The sequence below is a fragment of the Corvus moneduloides genome, chromosome 6 (assembly GCF_009650955.1).
Source record: "Corvus moneduloides isolate bCorMon1 chromosome 6, bCorMon1.pri, whole genome shotgun sequence".
Classification (NCBI taxonomy): Eukaryota; Metazoa; Chordata; class Aves; order Passeriformes; family Corvidae; genus Corvus; species Corvus moneduloides.
The window spans coordinates 3,003,764-3,019,377 of record NC_045481.1 but is presented as its reverse complement, the minus strand read 5'-3'; the positions used below and the strand labels follow the sequence as shown (position 1 = coordinate 3,019,377).

Here is a 15,614-nt window from a genome sequence, read left to right as displayed (position 1 = left end):
TTGTAGAGGGAGAGGTTTACACAACAGGAAGAGCAGGTTCCTTTGAATAGCATTTCTCTTTGCTGCCTTTAGATCTTTACAGTGTGCACAGCAACACCTGACTTACTCATTTGGATTCTCCTTTTAGGTGTGCAGGAAAATAGCCACTGCTTGAGAACAATCTGATCTATTTTTGATGTTCAATTCAGGACGATGCTGAAGACATCTCTGTTTGATCAGTTGAATTTCCACCTATACAGCTGGATTTTGATCCTTTGATTCAGGCTGGAGCTTTGCTTTCTTCTTCAGAGACTGCCCTAACCGAGGTCAGCAAACTGCCTGAGCCACCAGCCATCACCCAGCAGGGAAAATGATCATGTGCTGTCTTGCCAGGCTTGTCATGAAGGCAGGTGTCATTAGAAGGTGTTTCTGCCTCCTCCTCCTTCTCGTCAGAAGTCATTTGGGTCACAGCAGCAGAGCCATGGGACAAGCTTTGTCAGAGCTGAGGAGCAGAGTGCCCACTGTGAGTCTCTGGAGAACGGGTAAGCAGTTAACACTTGCTAAGCTGGTGTTGCTTCCTCTGCTTTTATTACCTGTGTTTATCGGGTCAGACTGACACTGGTGTGCAGGGATATGCAATGGCCACATCAGAGCACCCAGCCAGAGTCTCAGGAGGCTGCTTTGGCTGCCAGGACATGTTGATGTCACTGCACTGCCTGGTTTTGCCCATGTTTGCTGGGTCAAAGTGACACTGATCCACAACGATGAGTTATGGTCACACCTTCATTTGGCTCTGTCACTCCAGGCCTTGCTTTCCTATCAACAAAAATCTTCTGGTGGCATCCACTGGGAGTAGCTCTGGGATTTGGTGTGCTGGGAAAGGGTCCTGTACCAACTGCTCACACAAGGGAGTTGAAGTTTAATAGAGTAAAAGAGAATAAAGTGATATTTGCAGTTTGGATGCCCACTGGGTGAGCGCCACAAAATCCCTCTGACGTGTTATTCATGTTTGGTATCTTGATCTTTAACTAAGATCTCATTTTAAGAAAAACTGCCAATATTCACGAAATTCTGGTGCAAAAAGTGCAAAACCAAAATGTTGGACCTGCTCTTTCTTTTCCTTCAAGGCTCAGAGATTGCAGTGAAAAGGATTTAAAGTATTTTTTTCCAATAGCATTAAAAAAGAGTGTGGCTTTCAAATATGCATTTCTGTTGAGGGCCAAGAGCTGTCCTTTTCTTTCCAGCCATTTCACAGAACTGGAAGACACAAACCAGTAGGTAAATGTTCAGTACTAGTAGTCTAATTTTTATTTCTACTTTTCTCATGATTATGACGATAGGAAACATTTTTTACTTGCTTCCTGGAAGAATTACTTCTTCTACCTAGTCCCTGTCTTAAATTTTTGTAGCCCCCTGAACAGACTCTGCAATCCTTAGTAGCATTAAAAAAACCCCAAACCATCCATTGGCTTGAAAGGAAAATGTGAACTTCTTCAATGAGGGCAAAAATACTTCTGTTGCTTAAACGTAGGTAATTAGACTGAGGACTTTCTCCAAAGTAAACCCTGACAATCTAACAATAATCTTTGGCTTTTGCACTGCATGGAGTTTCTCTTACATTGTTAAATGCATTCCATGTTTCAGTAAATGACACCAGGCTCACCAGCAGTGAGTGAGTGATTAGTTTATCATCCTCTTAGTGCAGCCATCTAGATCTTTAACTCTTTAAGCAGTGGCATTTAAGTCTTGAGAACACCCAGGATCATGCCTGAGGCTTTAGACATTCTCAATTCAAGCAAATCTTGGATATCGACTGAAAATGAAGAGAAGAAAGTAGGTGCTTGCATTCTGATAACACTTTAAACAAGTCAGGTAAGGTAAATTGCAAATAAACACCCCTTCTTTTGTTATTTTTTTTTTTTTCTTAGAGGAAGCCAATTCCTCTCTCCTGGGACCACTTAGGTCATTAGGTGCCTGAGCAGCATAAAATTACAGAGAGAAAATCTAACAGCGTACAAAGAGACTGAAAAGTAACAAACCTACATTTTCTAAGATGCAGGGATGTGGGGCAGGATTTTTTTGGCTGGATTTACAATTCACCTCTCATGGGGCAGTAGAATCAACAGTTTTACAAAAGATTTTAGTATAACAAAAAGTAAATAAAATTATGTGAGCTGGAACATACTGTGCCGATTCTCTTGTGCTGAAGTCTTGTTCTAGCAGGGATGTGTAAGTACATAAAGCTTGGTAGCAACAAAAGCCTTTGGAGAATGAAGGGCTTCTACTTACTTTGGGAAAGAAAGGTGCAGGAGGATTTTCAGACAGAAGGGAAAGACTTTGACCTGTGAGCTGCTGCTCAGTATCATGGATCTTCATCTATCATCTGATCCTGCTCAGTAACGCGAGCCAGATCACTGTGTGTGCCCTCTGCCATGGGAGACACGAAGCTGCTCACCCCAGAGACACAAAGTGTTTTGGGAGCTCTGTTGCTGGGAGGAGTTTGAAATGTATGAATAGAGCATTTACACGCCTCAAGCAACAGAACAGAGCCCAGCCTTCAGTCAGTTTCTGTTTTAAAAATGCCTTTTGTACACTGCTGTGTTTTTGGGTTTCATTTCAGGTTTTAGGTTTGGTGTTTTTTTCAGACTGGGCTTTGAGTTTTGCTGTTTTGGGTAAAAGGTGATCCTGTGCAAAAGGGATCCTTGGGTAAAAGGCCAGGGGTGATCCTGTGTGGACAGGGAAGGGAGGATGCTGGGTGAGGTAAATTCTCTGTATTCTGGAAAGGGTTGAGAGTGAATTGGGAGATACTCCGAGACATTGGAGCTGTGTACCTCCTGCAAGCATAGACACAGTGTTTGGGTCTCCAAAGTTCTGGTGACTCTTTCTCAGCCCCCAGGTCATAGCCATTCTCAACTCCATAGATACCTTCAGGAATCTGCTTCCCGTCCCTCTCCTCCAGTAGAAAACACGATGGAAGTGATCCAGTTGTGCCATCCATATCAAGGCACCTCCTGTGGTGGTCTCATCCTGGACTCCTGGTGTTTTAACAGTTGGGGAACCTGTGAAAAAGGATGGTGGCTGTTCTGGGAGCAGCCAGTGGTCCCAAGAGAGGGAAAAAATTCACACAACAGCTTTGCAAGTCCAAGCTCTCCTCGTAGCACCGCCCTGAGAGAGATTCCATCAATCTCACCTTGGTATTTTGGATCTGGGGTTTGTCTCCACTATCTCTGACTCAAGGCAATATTCATGGACTCTAAGTCCTCTTTGACCTTCTCATTTTATCCTCTGCTCTTCAAACATCTGCCTTAATCCACTTCATTTTTATCCTGGAAGCCCCAACACCACTCAGCTTCTCAGCCTGGGCTGGAGAGGACAGGCATCAGGATTCCTGCACCACTTTGCACCTAACTGCTATGTAGGGAAAGAGTGATGGAGATGAAGTGACTTGCTGAGGCCTCTGGAGACAGGACAGGTGACTTTCTGGCAGCCATGGAGTAACCTCAGTGTTGGGTCTTTGTGAGGAACATTTGTGAGCTGATGCCAGTTTTATAAATGACGTTGCACATTTGCTTTTTGCAATATTTCTTCGAATTGGGGTGTGGTGCTGCGTACAATACCTGGTTCTGAGGCTTGCTGCTCTATCAGGTATGTGTACAGAAGGTGGGAAAAGGCAGCACAGTCAGCAGGACAGAGGTGGAAGAAGCAGGAATGCAGGGTGAAGCCAGGGGAACAAACAGGTCCTCAGGGAAACTGTTCTAACTTAGTTCTGCTTTCCCTGACTCAAAGTGTAACTCCTGTGTGCCCAGGGGGCTGCTACTGGGAGATACCAGCCTTATGCTAACTCCAGATCCTGCACAAGTAGAAACTGCTAGTTCAGGCCCTCCATCCTGAGCCTTTTGTTCAAAAATCTTGTTTTAAGCCTATTTCTCATCCTGTCTGGGTGATGCTGTGCTCCTGGCAGGTGCATCATTCTGGGTTGTAATTGCAGACCAGTGCAGGCCTGTCATGACACCTTGGTGCCTCTGGCTTCAGTCCTGTTTTCTAGAATTGCACTTGGCCTTGCCTTGGCCCTTTGCCCAGTCTGAATTTGCCTTCTTGGTTTTCACTTCTTTTCCATATCGGTTTTCTCTCCTGTTCTACGTTCCTGCTGATCCTCTGGGGTCTGGCTCTGTAAACCCTCTGCCCAGGTGGACCTCTGTGGAGGTGAGCACCCCCTCACTTCCAAGGCCCCTTCATATGCAAGAGAGAGATATGAGATGTCTGCAGACTCACTCATTTTTTGCCATTTCACTTTTTTTCTCTTCAAACTGACTTTTAGATATTCCTTTCTAAAAGTCCCTCTCCTCCTTTTTTATTTTTTTATTTGACCCTGTTCTTCAGTTTTATCCCTCTGTAAGCTATTTGGTGGCTGATATTTTAGGAAATAGAAATAGAAAGGCTGGTTTGCCTGTGGGATCAGACACGCACGGAACGCACGTACGACGCTGGTTTGCCCACATCGTTTGGATAAGGTATCAGAGAGGACAGACTGTCTTTGCATTGAAACCTGCAGGTCAAGAAATTGGCCTCCCTTCAGTTCACAGGCCACGTGGCTGCCAGCCAGTAATGTAAAGCCCTGATGAGTATTTCTGAAAAATGCTGGAAACCCAGCTCTGACTACAATGTGTTTAATCTCTCGTTTCCAGGCATATTCAGTTTTGCTTCTTCTTCCCTTCTTCCTCCTATTCTCCGCCTTCTTCTTTTTCTTTTAATTTTTCTCCTTCTTCTTTTTCTTCTCATTCTCATTCTCATTCTCATTCTCATTCTTCTCCTTCTCCTTCTCCTTCTCCTTCTCCTTCTCCTTCTCATCCTTCTCCTTCTCTTCTTCCTTCTCCTTCTCCTTCCTCTTCCTCTGCCATGGGTGACAGTGAATCACCAGGGTCTCTCCAGTGATGGACAGGGCAGTACAATTTTTGTTCCACATGCTGTCAGTGAGAGATCATACAGAGTCTCCATATCCTGTTACTCATCCAGTATTTTCCCAGGAGTTGGAGTCCCACTGAAATGGTTTAAAAGCCTTTTGTTTGTTGGGATGGAAATTGAGGACCTCTTCAGAAGTAATGTTTATTTTTTATTTATTTCTGAGAAGGGTGCAAAATACTCTTGTTCTTCCAGAATGGAGGCTCTGACCTGCTTTTAGTTCTAATTGCCTCTTCTTAATTACTCTTCACTGTTTAATATACTCCTAACCACTTGGATAAAGTAGATTCCTGATGATTCAGCCACTGTCACAGAAGCACAAAGCTGAACCTAGACCTTCTGAAGTCCAAATCAGGTCCTTCATCACTAGGACAACCTTCCTTTAGGCATCCCAGTACTTGTAGCTCTGCACCAAATCTATCACCTTTGAACTTCCCAGGTTGGAGTAGGCCTCCTTTGGGCTGCTGAGTCAGTGTCTGTGCATGATGGAAGCAGGGAAGAGGAAAACAGATAATTGCTTATGTAGAAAAAAGCCAAAAATGAAATCAGGTTTCACTACTGTTGACACAAACTGCATCCCCGCTCAGGTACTTTTGGGTCATGGTTATTTGGGGCAGAAGGTGGGCTTTGATTCTGCTTACAAGTGTTTTTTTTATTGCCCCACAACGAGGTAGAGCAGGTAATAGTAAGTAAGAACGTCTCTAATTGAAAATAAACCCAGCTAACACCTCACTTGTTAGCTTGCTTGATCAATAATAGGACAGAGAGCCTTGCCATTCTGGGCTGGAGTAGGTCCTGCTGAAAGGTTTGTCAGGAAGGACTGCAGCTGTGTCAGGTTTAGACCGGGTATCAGGAAAAGGCTCTTCCCCCCGAGGGTGCTGGGCACTGCCCAGGGGAATGGCCACAGCCCCAAGGCTGCCAGAGCTCCAGAAGTGTTTGGACAATGCTCTCAGGGATGCCCAGGGTGGGATTGTTGGGGTGTCTGTGCAGGGCCAGGAGTTGGACTCTGATCCTTCTGAGTCTCTTCCAACTCAGGATATTCTGTGACAGTATGAGCAGGAGCCTTTCCCTCAGAAACCATCTTTTCAGTGTCACGTGTCTGTGGGAGGCTCGTGCTCTGCTCTCACACACACCCTGTGTAAGTTTATTCAGTGAGCACTTTCTAAGAATGATGATTAATTGTGAGTATGAACTTTGTCACCAGGCAACTGGTATAAACGAGCCCCACCAGTTTGTTATTGCTGGAGATGGAGGCCACAGGGCATAGCCATGTTTCCCAAGAGGGACTCCTGGGCAGGATCCTTCCTCTCTGCTTTCAGGTGAGGATGTTCACATTAATGAACTCTAAATTCATCCATGTGCTGACATTTCCCAGCACTTGCTATAACACCTACCAGTAAAATCCTTTGCTATTGCTAAAAATCCAGTAGAGCTCACGTGAATTATTTCTACAGCAATTGTCCTGCTCTGCTTATTTACACCTTGTAGTAGTGTTTGAGATCATTAAAGTTTCTGCTGGCAGCAGATCTCAAGCTGCAATTAAAGGACAAAGACAAATGTCGGCACCCCGGAGGTGCTATGTGGTTGTGTGGAATTGCAGATTTTGGCTGTGAGGGAGAGCGAAATATCAGTCACAGCAGAAGTCAGACAAAGCCACATCTCAGGGCTAGAGACACATTGAGTGGTTTGTAAGGTCAGGGAGCTGCCAGCCCTGTGCTATTCTCCAAAAGCCTTCATGATTCATCAGATCCAAAAGGAATCTGCTTGTCTCCGGTAGCCACATGGCTGGACGGCGCTCGTTAGGAGAATGATGGGCTTTATTAGTACCAGCCACAATCGCAGAGCAGGAGGAATGAGTCCTTCATCTTCTGGAGGTCTTCCTTGCTTCACAGGGATGAGGTTTTGATGGGGTGGGGAGCAACACAGTGCAGAAGCAAACATGGGCTAAAGGCAGCGATTCTTTCCAAAAGCTGGATGAAATCAGTGCGTGTTCTTCTTGTAACATCCCTCGAGGAAATCCATTGATGTGGAGATGATTTTACAACAGATGTGTTTCTAACACAGCTCAGGGGAATTTTAACAACAGACCATTAAAATGGTTCTCCCTCTATTTTATGAGTCGTGTTGCTGAATGTGTTCCCTAATCATGAAATCACAGGAACTTTAAGGTTGGAAAAAACCTCCAAGATCACCAGGTCCAACTTCTGACCGATCACCACCTTCCCAAGCAGACCGGAGCACTGAGCCATTTCTTGAAACCTCCAGGGATGCTGATTCCATTCCCTCCCAGGACAGCCCATTCCAATGCCTAACCACCCTTTCTGTGAAGGAATTCTTCTTGATGTCCAGCCCGAAAGATCCACACCTCCGAATTTTGAGGCCCGTCATCTCTAAATGAACAATATTTAGCGGTAGAGACCTCACACTCTCACAGCAGAAGACAGACAGTGTCTGTATGAACAACAAGGGGTGACATTCCTACCCTTGCTCACTCTTGGGCATCTCTGAAAAGTGACAAAGTGAATGAGTCAAGTAACAGCAACTTAAGATTCACCCTGCGTGGGACAGCCAACCTTTTAATAGCATTCTCAAAACAATAAAAATCATCCTTAAAAACTTAAAAATAGAAAAGAGCAGACAATCCTACTGTTTTGACTGTCATGTGTCTGATTACCAAGGACTGCCTTTTTAGAACTGCATTATTTTAATGTTCCCACACAGTGTTTTTGGAGGGATTTGTAAAAAAAAAAAACAACCCTGTTTGGAATAAAACAGCAGTGCTGAACCTGATTCTCCTCTTAGCTCAGGAGTGGTTCTAGACGTGGTCCTGACACCTCGGCAGAGACACTTAAATGTAAAACAGAAATAAAGTCCAAGCTGGGCCCAGTTCTGTGTTTTAGGAGAAGTATGAATTTATTTATTCAAGAGGAGGTAGAACATTCTGGTAGAACAGGCCAGCTCTGAAGCACTCAGAGAAATCATGAAAATCTCAGAGTGGTTGTAAAAAATGTTCCTTTCGCCATTCAAGCAGCTGCACTTGTTTTTACCAGTCGGTTCTTTAGTGAAGAGCTACTTTGGAAAATGTAATCTCTTGGAGTTGTTTGCTCAGTTCCCTTTGTTTTAATTGACAAGCTTGGGCAGATGAAAGGAAAGGGTAGGAGGGAATTGATCTTAGCACACTTATGGGCATCTCCTCCTGTAATTCATGTCACTAAAATGTCTCTGACATAGGCATTTATTTATTTATTTATTTATTTATTTATTTATTTATGGTTTTAGGCTTGTTTCTGCTCAAGCACAAATCTGGTGAGGCAAGTTCACTTGTTTTTTTTTTTCTTTCTTTTTTGTTTTTCCCAAGGCGGGTTGTTTGCAAACTTTAGAGCCCAAAAAGGTGCAGCTGCTCTAAAAATAACATAGGATGCAAGAACTGGTTTGGGAAGGTCTGAGTCCAGAGGCATCTCCTGAAATGCTGCCATTAGAGAAGTTTCCCTTGTAAACAGAGCTGGCCTAATTTCTAGAGGTGCTGAACCTCAACCTGCAGTGCTTGCTGGTAGGTCCTGAGTACAGAAAACCTGGAAATGGGTCAGATGTGAGTGGCTGGGATTTTATCAGGAACATGTCTGGGCAAACCCACGATTGAAACAAAAGTGAGCAAATAATTGCCCCTCAGCTAATGACCCCTGCAAGCAGAGCTGGGCACTGGGGCTCCAGGACACCTGGGCTTCTTGCTGCCACCAACAAAGTCTACTGTCACAGCCAAGGTCTGCACATGATGAATCACCCTTTTGTCTGGCCAGTCTTTGCAGGATGATGTCCCCAATGCCCCAGTGCTTTGCTTCCAGAGGAGACCAATGGTCTTGCTGTCCAGGTGCAGAGATTCCCAGAAGGTTTCTCACAGAAGACAGAGAGGAAAAAACCTGGCAACAGATCCCAAAGTCAGGCCAGGACTGGGTCACAGGCAAGACCACCATCAGTCCCCTCTCACCCATGTGAGGTGTGATCAGGGGAGCTGAGCCTTGTGTTGAGTGGAGACACAATGTTCTCTGTTTTTGATGTGCTGGATCTTTAATGCTGCATCTACCGCTGAATTAAGCAGTGTTTGCTTTTCAAACCTTCCACATTTGTATTTTTAGCTCCGTTTTGGCATCACTTTTTTGGTTGGAATATGTAACACACTGGGTTGTTTAGTGTGCCTGGACCGAGTTCAGCCGATGTGTAACTCCACGGGCTGGAGCAGAAGCTCCGTTCAAGGTGAATTACGCTCTATGGGGCTGAGGAAATACAGCTTCTGTAGAAAGTCAGCCCAGCTCCTTCAGTAAACGCTACACTATTTCCATCCATGGTTATTCCTTTGTGGTTTGGGTTATGTATTTACATTTCACGGAATAAATACTACAGCTTTCCCCATGACTAACACTTCTTAGTAACCAAGGAGCTACTCAAATACGCTCTTGCCTCCTACGAGAGCCCAAACTACACTGCTCTGCCCTGGCTCTCTGGCCCCAGCTGGCCACCTCCTCGCACAGGGGCATGGTTAACCAGCGTTACATAAACAATTTTTGGGATCTCAGTTTAACAGGATGGCTTAGGAGAGCAGGCACTGGATGCCGTGCGACTGAATTCCTCAGGGACAAACATTTCCAGCACCGCCACTCTCTGATCCTAACAAAACCCGAGTGAGGTCTTCAGACCAAGAGGGGAACACATCCCACAAAGAGGGAGCCAGTTGCCTTTCCCAGTCCAGAGGTCTGTTTTAGGAACAGTGCTATACAGGCCCTCATGTAAACTTTCTTTATAGACTGGAGTATTTTCAATGAAAATGTTATTTAACTTAAAAAAGTTGCACAGCAGCTACTCCCAAAATTGTTTTTCCTTGTTAAGAATAACACACAGTGTGATACATTTGAAATGGCGATAGCAATATTTCACAAATTTTGATGGATTCATAGTCCAAATACCTTGCTAACAGATGTTTCTTTTAAACTTGGAGTGGTATAGGAATAACTCAGAGATATTACAGTGTCAGCACTGCCTTTTATCTGTGCGTGTCCTTTCGGTGACATCCCTGGGCTTTTCTAATGCATGGGTCAGGTCTAAGCTAAAAAAAAAAAAGTGAAATATGAAAAGAAGGCGTCTGTGATGGTGTGTGAGCTCTGGGGCAGTGCTGGGAGGACACCAAGGCGCTGGTGTGGGTTTGCTGTGCTCAGGCACAGCAGCCCCGTGGTTTGTGGCCACAGTCATTGTTTTTGAGCTGGTTTTTGGTTGTGGTTAATTGATGAGCTTAGGAGTTCCCATGGCCACTCCATGACCACATCTTTTGGTCTCATAAATTAACCGAGTGTTCTCACTGTGGGTGACAGTTTGCCCAACACAAAGGGATACCCCAGCAGGACAAAGGGACAGATTTTAATGCCCTGGTGGAGCTGCCTTTATTTACCATGGGGTTGCTTAGTCTACTCTGTGTCTGCAAAGTATGTGGCACCCATCACACTTCATTTAGGGGGCCTTTCCCCAGAGCTGCCTTCTCCACACCTTGTTCATACACCACCCCCAGTGTGTCAGAGAATCACAGAATATCCTGAGCTGGAAGGGACGCACAAGGATCACCAAATCCAGCTCCTGGTCCTGTACCGGACAGCCCCAAGAATCCCATCCTGTGCCTGAGAGCATTGCATCCAGTTAATGTGTACTGATGGCAAACCAGGCTGCCCCAAACCCCCACCTGGGAGCAGCCTCAAGCCTTGGGAAGTCTGGTTCTTATTCTCAGCCCCAAGCTGGCCTAGAGCAATGCTGTGGTTGAACTGCGGGGCAGGGAGCATCCTTCTTCCCGGAGACCCCTGTCCGTACCTCTCTGGAGCCGCCAGCTGTGGCCATACCGTACCTCTCTGGAGTCAGCTGTGGCCATACACAGCCCGTGCGGGCATGGGAAGGCGCTTGCTGCACACCTAGGTGGGGGTCCGGGAACCCGGCCTGGTGGAAAGGGGGAGAGGGCTATTCAAGCAGTATGGGGGAAGGATGAGAAAACCTGGAGGGCGAGTGGGAACCCATGGCAGGCACCGGGGATAAGCCCCGGTGCTGGCAGCGCGCTCCCACTCCCCGGGAGGAGACCCTCGGGGGTGGTGGGAGCAGAGGAGAAACCCGCACTCTGCCGCCGTCCCTTTCCCCGCGCAGCTGCTTATCGTTCCCAAGCTCTCCCTCCCTTCTCCTCAGGGGACAGCCGCTTCCCGAGTTTCCCGTCCCGAGTCTCCCTCCCCAGCCGGGTCCCCGCGGTGCCCCGACCTCCCCGGGGACCCCGCCCCGGCCGTGCGGGGACAGGGCGGGGCGGGACGGTCCCCCGGGGATGCACCTGAGCGGCGCGGGGGGATCCCGGGGGCACCGCGCCGACCCCGTCCCGCGCCCCGAGGGTCCGAGCGCGGCCGCTCCGCCGGGGGTCCCCGCGCTCCCCCCGCTCCCCGAGCGCTGGCGGCGGGGCGGGCAGGGCCGTCCCCCGCGGGGCCGGGCCGGGCCGGGGGCGGGCCGGGGGCGGCGGGCCGGGCCGGGCCGGGCCGGGCTGGCGGCGAGCGCGGCTCCACGTGACTGCGGGGCCGGCAGAAAACCGGGGCCGGCGGCGGCGGCGGCTGCACTGCGCCGGGTGGCGATCGCGGGAGGCGCTCGGCAGCCGCTGCCCCGGGGCTTTCGGCGCGCTGGGTCCGGGCTGGCTCTCCAGAATCATGGACTGTGCTGATATGCCTTGCTTGCTGTCAGTGAGTACAGCCCTCTTCTTCCTCCGCCTCGCTCCTCGCTTTTTGTTTTCATCGCGGAGCTTTATTTTATTTTTATTTTTTTTTTTAAGGGGAAAAAACTTTATGCGGTTCTTATCCCGGGTTTCCCTCCCGGGGTCCGGCGGCGGGATTCGAACCCGCGGCTCCAGAGCGCGCCGAGCCGCGCGCCCCTTCCTTCCCCGCCGGGCGCCGCCGCCGCTGGTCCCGCTCCCGTCCCGTCCCGGCGGGGCAGCGGCGCCGGGATGCGCCGGGAACCCTCCTGCCCGAGGGGGCCGCGGGGCAGCGGCGCCGGGATGCGCCGGGAGCCCGCCTGCCCGAGGGGGCTGCGGGCAGCCCAGGGCCGGCGGCCGGTCCCTGCCCGCCGGGGCGCGCCGGCTGCCGCTCGAATGGGGGCTGCTCCCCATGTCCTTTTGCCATTTATTGTTATTATTACTACTACTATTATTATTATTTTAAAGTTTATTCGGAAGAGGAGGGGGGTTTCGCTTCTCATCCTGACTATCCTTCTTGTTTGTTGTCGCGTTTTTTACACCCCAGAGACACCATGATTCCTGGTAACCGAATGCTGATGGTCATCCTACTATGCCAAGTCCTTCTAGGAGGTACTAACCATGCTAGCCTGATCCCTGAGACCGGCAGGAAGAAAGTGGCAGAGCTTCAGGGACAAGCCGGATCCGGACGCCGCTCTGCCCAAAGCCATGAACTCTTGCGGGGTTTCGAAACAACTCTGCTGCAGATGTTTGGGCTGCGAAGGCGGCCTCAGCCCAGCAAGTCAGCCGTCATTCCTAGTTACATGCTGGATCTCTATCGACTCCAGTCCGGAGAAGAGGAGGAAAGCCTCCAGGAAATTAGCCTGCAGTACCCTGAGCGATCGACCAGCCGGGCAAACACCGTGAGGAGCTTCCACCATGAAGGTCAGTGATGGGAGGCGGTAAATTCCCAGTCCCGGTAGCGATCGGGATTTCCTTGCGTTTGGAAGCTCACAAATGCCTTTAGAAGCAGGACGTGCCCGGCCCTAAATTTATGGGAGGAAAGCCACCCCCCCAAGCCTGCCGTGTGTGGGTGACAGGCGTGCTGCTCGGTATTTTTTCCAGCATCCTGTGCTTAACCCGAGCTTGACCATATTTTGAAGTGCTTTTGCTTCTGTTGACAACAGTGAGTTTCCTTCGGTGCCTCTGCCTCGGGGTCACTCCCTGGGCTCGCGTGGATTTAATGGCTCTGGATCGGATGCGGGAGTAAAGCGAGGGCGGGATCTCGCCCCTGGAGTGTTTCTTTTGAACTATCAAAGCAATTGCTGCCTGCTTTTACTCTTAAGAAAAAAAGAAAAAAAAAAAAAAGAAAAAAAATCCCCCCAAACCCCGACTCGAATTTAATACTTACAGCTGTGTGTTTATAAGGTTTATTCAATAGACCCTTGTAATCTGATCCAAATGTTTCCTAGCGGATGTTTCTTTTCCAAAGTAAATCTGAATTATTAATCCAGCCGCATCATTACTGCGTTGGAATTTGCTTCTCTTTTTCCCCCTGCCCCCCATAACAAGGCACCTCTGTGCTCCGTGGCGCCGCATCTCGCCGGGGAGATGATTTTGGAGAGGCGGGGGAAGGAAAAGCAAAAGGGGAAAAAGCTAAAGGGAAAAAGTCTCCCTGAGCGGGGAGGCGAGATGGGAAGGGGTGGACTGCTCCAGGTGCGGGTGAGCCAGCGGTGCCGGGGCAGGAGCGGTGCCGGGGCAGGAGCGGTGCCGGGCAGGAGCTGCTCCGGTCCGGCCGGGAGGGATGCGTGGGGGAGCGGAGAGGAGCCGGTGGCTGCCGGGCAGGTGAAGCGTGGGTGTGAGCTGTGGCTGTGCCGGGGCCGTGGCTGAGTGCCCCGAGGCTGACGTGCTCGTTTGCTTGTCTTACCACTTCCCCCCCTCCCTGCTCCCCTCCAGAGCACCTGGAGACCGTCCCGGGTCCCAGCGAGGCGCCCCGGATCCGCTTCGTCTTCAACCTCAGCAGCGTGCCGGAAAACGAGGTGATCTCCTCGGCGGAGCTGAGGCTGTACCGGGAGCAGGTGGAGGAGCCGAGCGCGGCGTGGGAGAGGGGCTTCCACCGGATAAACATTTATGAAGTGATGAAGCCGCTGTCGGAGCGCGCCCAGGCCATTACGCGCCTGCTGGACACGCGGCTGGTGCACCACAACGTGACGCGCTGGGAGACCTTTGATGTGAGCCCGGCCGTGATCCGGTGGACCAAGGACAAGCAGCCGAACCACGGGCTGGTGATCGAGGTTACCCACCTCCACCACGCACAGACTCATCAGGGCAAACACGTCAGGATTAGCCGATCTTTACCTCAAGGGCGCGGGGACTGGGCGCAGCTCAGGCCGCTCCTGGTCACTTTTGGGCACGACGGGCGAGGCCACGCGCTGACCCGCAGAGCCCGCCGGAGCCCCAAGCACCAGCGTTCCCGCAAGAACAAAAAAAACTGCCGCCGCCATGCCCTCTATGTGGATTTCAGCGACGTGGGCTGGAACGACTGGATCGTGGCACCCCCGGGGTACCAGGCGTTTTACTGCCACGGGGACTGCCCCTTCCCTCTGGCCGACCACCTCAACTCCACGAACCACGCCATCGTGCAGACGCTGGTGAACTCCGTGAACTCCAGCATTCCCAAGGCCTGCTGTGTGCCCACGGAGCTCAGCGCCATCTCCATGCTCTACCTGGATGAGTATGACAAGGTGGTCCTGAAAAACTACCAGGAGATGGTGGTGGAGGGGTGCGGGTGCCGCTGACCCCCTTCCCCACCGCCCTCTCCTCCCCTTCTCTCTCCCTTCCGTCCTACCCCAGAACTGCTTGCTATAGCTGGACTCTTCTCTAAACTAAACGTTCACCTTGACCTTATTTATGACTTTATGTGCAAATGTTTTTGACAATAATGATCATATATTTTGACAAAATATATTTATAACTACATATTAAAAGAAAAAAATAAAATGAGTCATTATTTTAAAGGTAAATGCATTTTGTGTCTCGCCTCTCAGGGTGCTGCTGAGGCTGTGCTGGCTGGGAGTGCAGCCGGGAGTTTATCTTGTCTCCTTATCTTCTTACCCCCTCCTCCTTCACTCCTTTTCCCCCATCCTTTTTTCATTTAAAGGCTTTGCAAACTTTAGTCTTTCTGTTTCTCACCAAGGTACTTCGGGTGCCCCGGGTGCCTGGGGTTGTGCCTCGTGGGAGATGAGGGTCCCTGGGGATTTAAGAGCCGCTGGGAATAGAGCCGACCTTGCTAACCTGGCCCAAGCCTTTCCAAAGCAACCCACCAAAAATGCATTTGAAAAGAAGGTGAAGATTTACCTGAGGGCTTTATGCTAAACCTGCTGGGTTTTATACCCTTTCTCTGACTTCAGGGTTCCCCAGGTTTTAAAACTATTAACATTTTCCCCCTCTCCTCCCCTCCCCACTGGAGATTGGGAAGCTTCAAAGGTTTCCACGGGTCCTTTGAAGATCAAATCGCTCCATTACAATGCCAAAAAAAAAAAAAAAAAAAAGATATCTGGAGCAGTTAAATATGTGTTAGCTAATAGCTACCTGTGCTGTGTCCTTTCTAAATTGCTTCCGAGCAGGAAGGTGATTGGAGCCAAGCAGGTACAGTTGGAGGTATCCAGGGCCTTGAAAACCCTGCCTCAAATGCATTGGAGGGGCTGTGTTTGGCTTGGAAAATAGGGAGCTGTGCCTGGAATGGGTGGTGTGGGGCCATCGTGGGAGTGGGGAGGTGGCAGCAGGGTGAGGGTGTGTGATGCTTTCTTTTTTTCTTCTTTTTTCTTCTTTTCCTTTAACGATTGAAGCTTTCCAACCCTCCGAAAGGGGCAGCTTAGTTGAAACCAATAAAAACTGGAGCGGAAAGCTTGCCAAAAGCCTTGGCTCCCTGAAGAGTGCAGGTGGA

At 49.5% G+C, this 15,614-nt stretch overlaps 1 protein-coding gene across 2 annotated transcripts; it reads left to right on the top strand.

Moving 5' to 3' along the window:
* Window positions 1-438: 438 nt before the first annotated feature.
* On the top strand, window positions 439-14,685 carry BMP4 (bone morphogenetic protein 4). 2 transcript variants are annotated; one of them, XM_032113103.1, is made up of 3 exons: window positions 439-521; window positions 12,237-12,613; window positions 13,625-14,501. In XM_032113103.1, the coding sequence occupies exons 2-3, from the start codon at window positions 12,244-12,246 to the stop codon at window positions 14,464-14,466; spliced, it is 1,212 nt and encodes a 403-aa protein (XP_031968994.1). In that variant the 5' UTR covers window positions 439-521; window positions 12,237-12,243; the 3' UTR covers window positions 14,467-14,501. The 2 variants fall into 2 exon arrangements, with proteins under 2 accessions (XP_031968994.1, XP_031968993.1); XM_032113102.1 differs by lacking the exon at window positions 439-521 and adding an exon at window positions 11,567-11,681 and having other exon boundaries at window positions 13,625-14,685.
* Window positions 14,686-15,614: the final 929 nt, after the last annotated feature.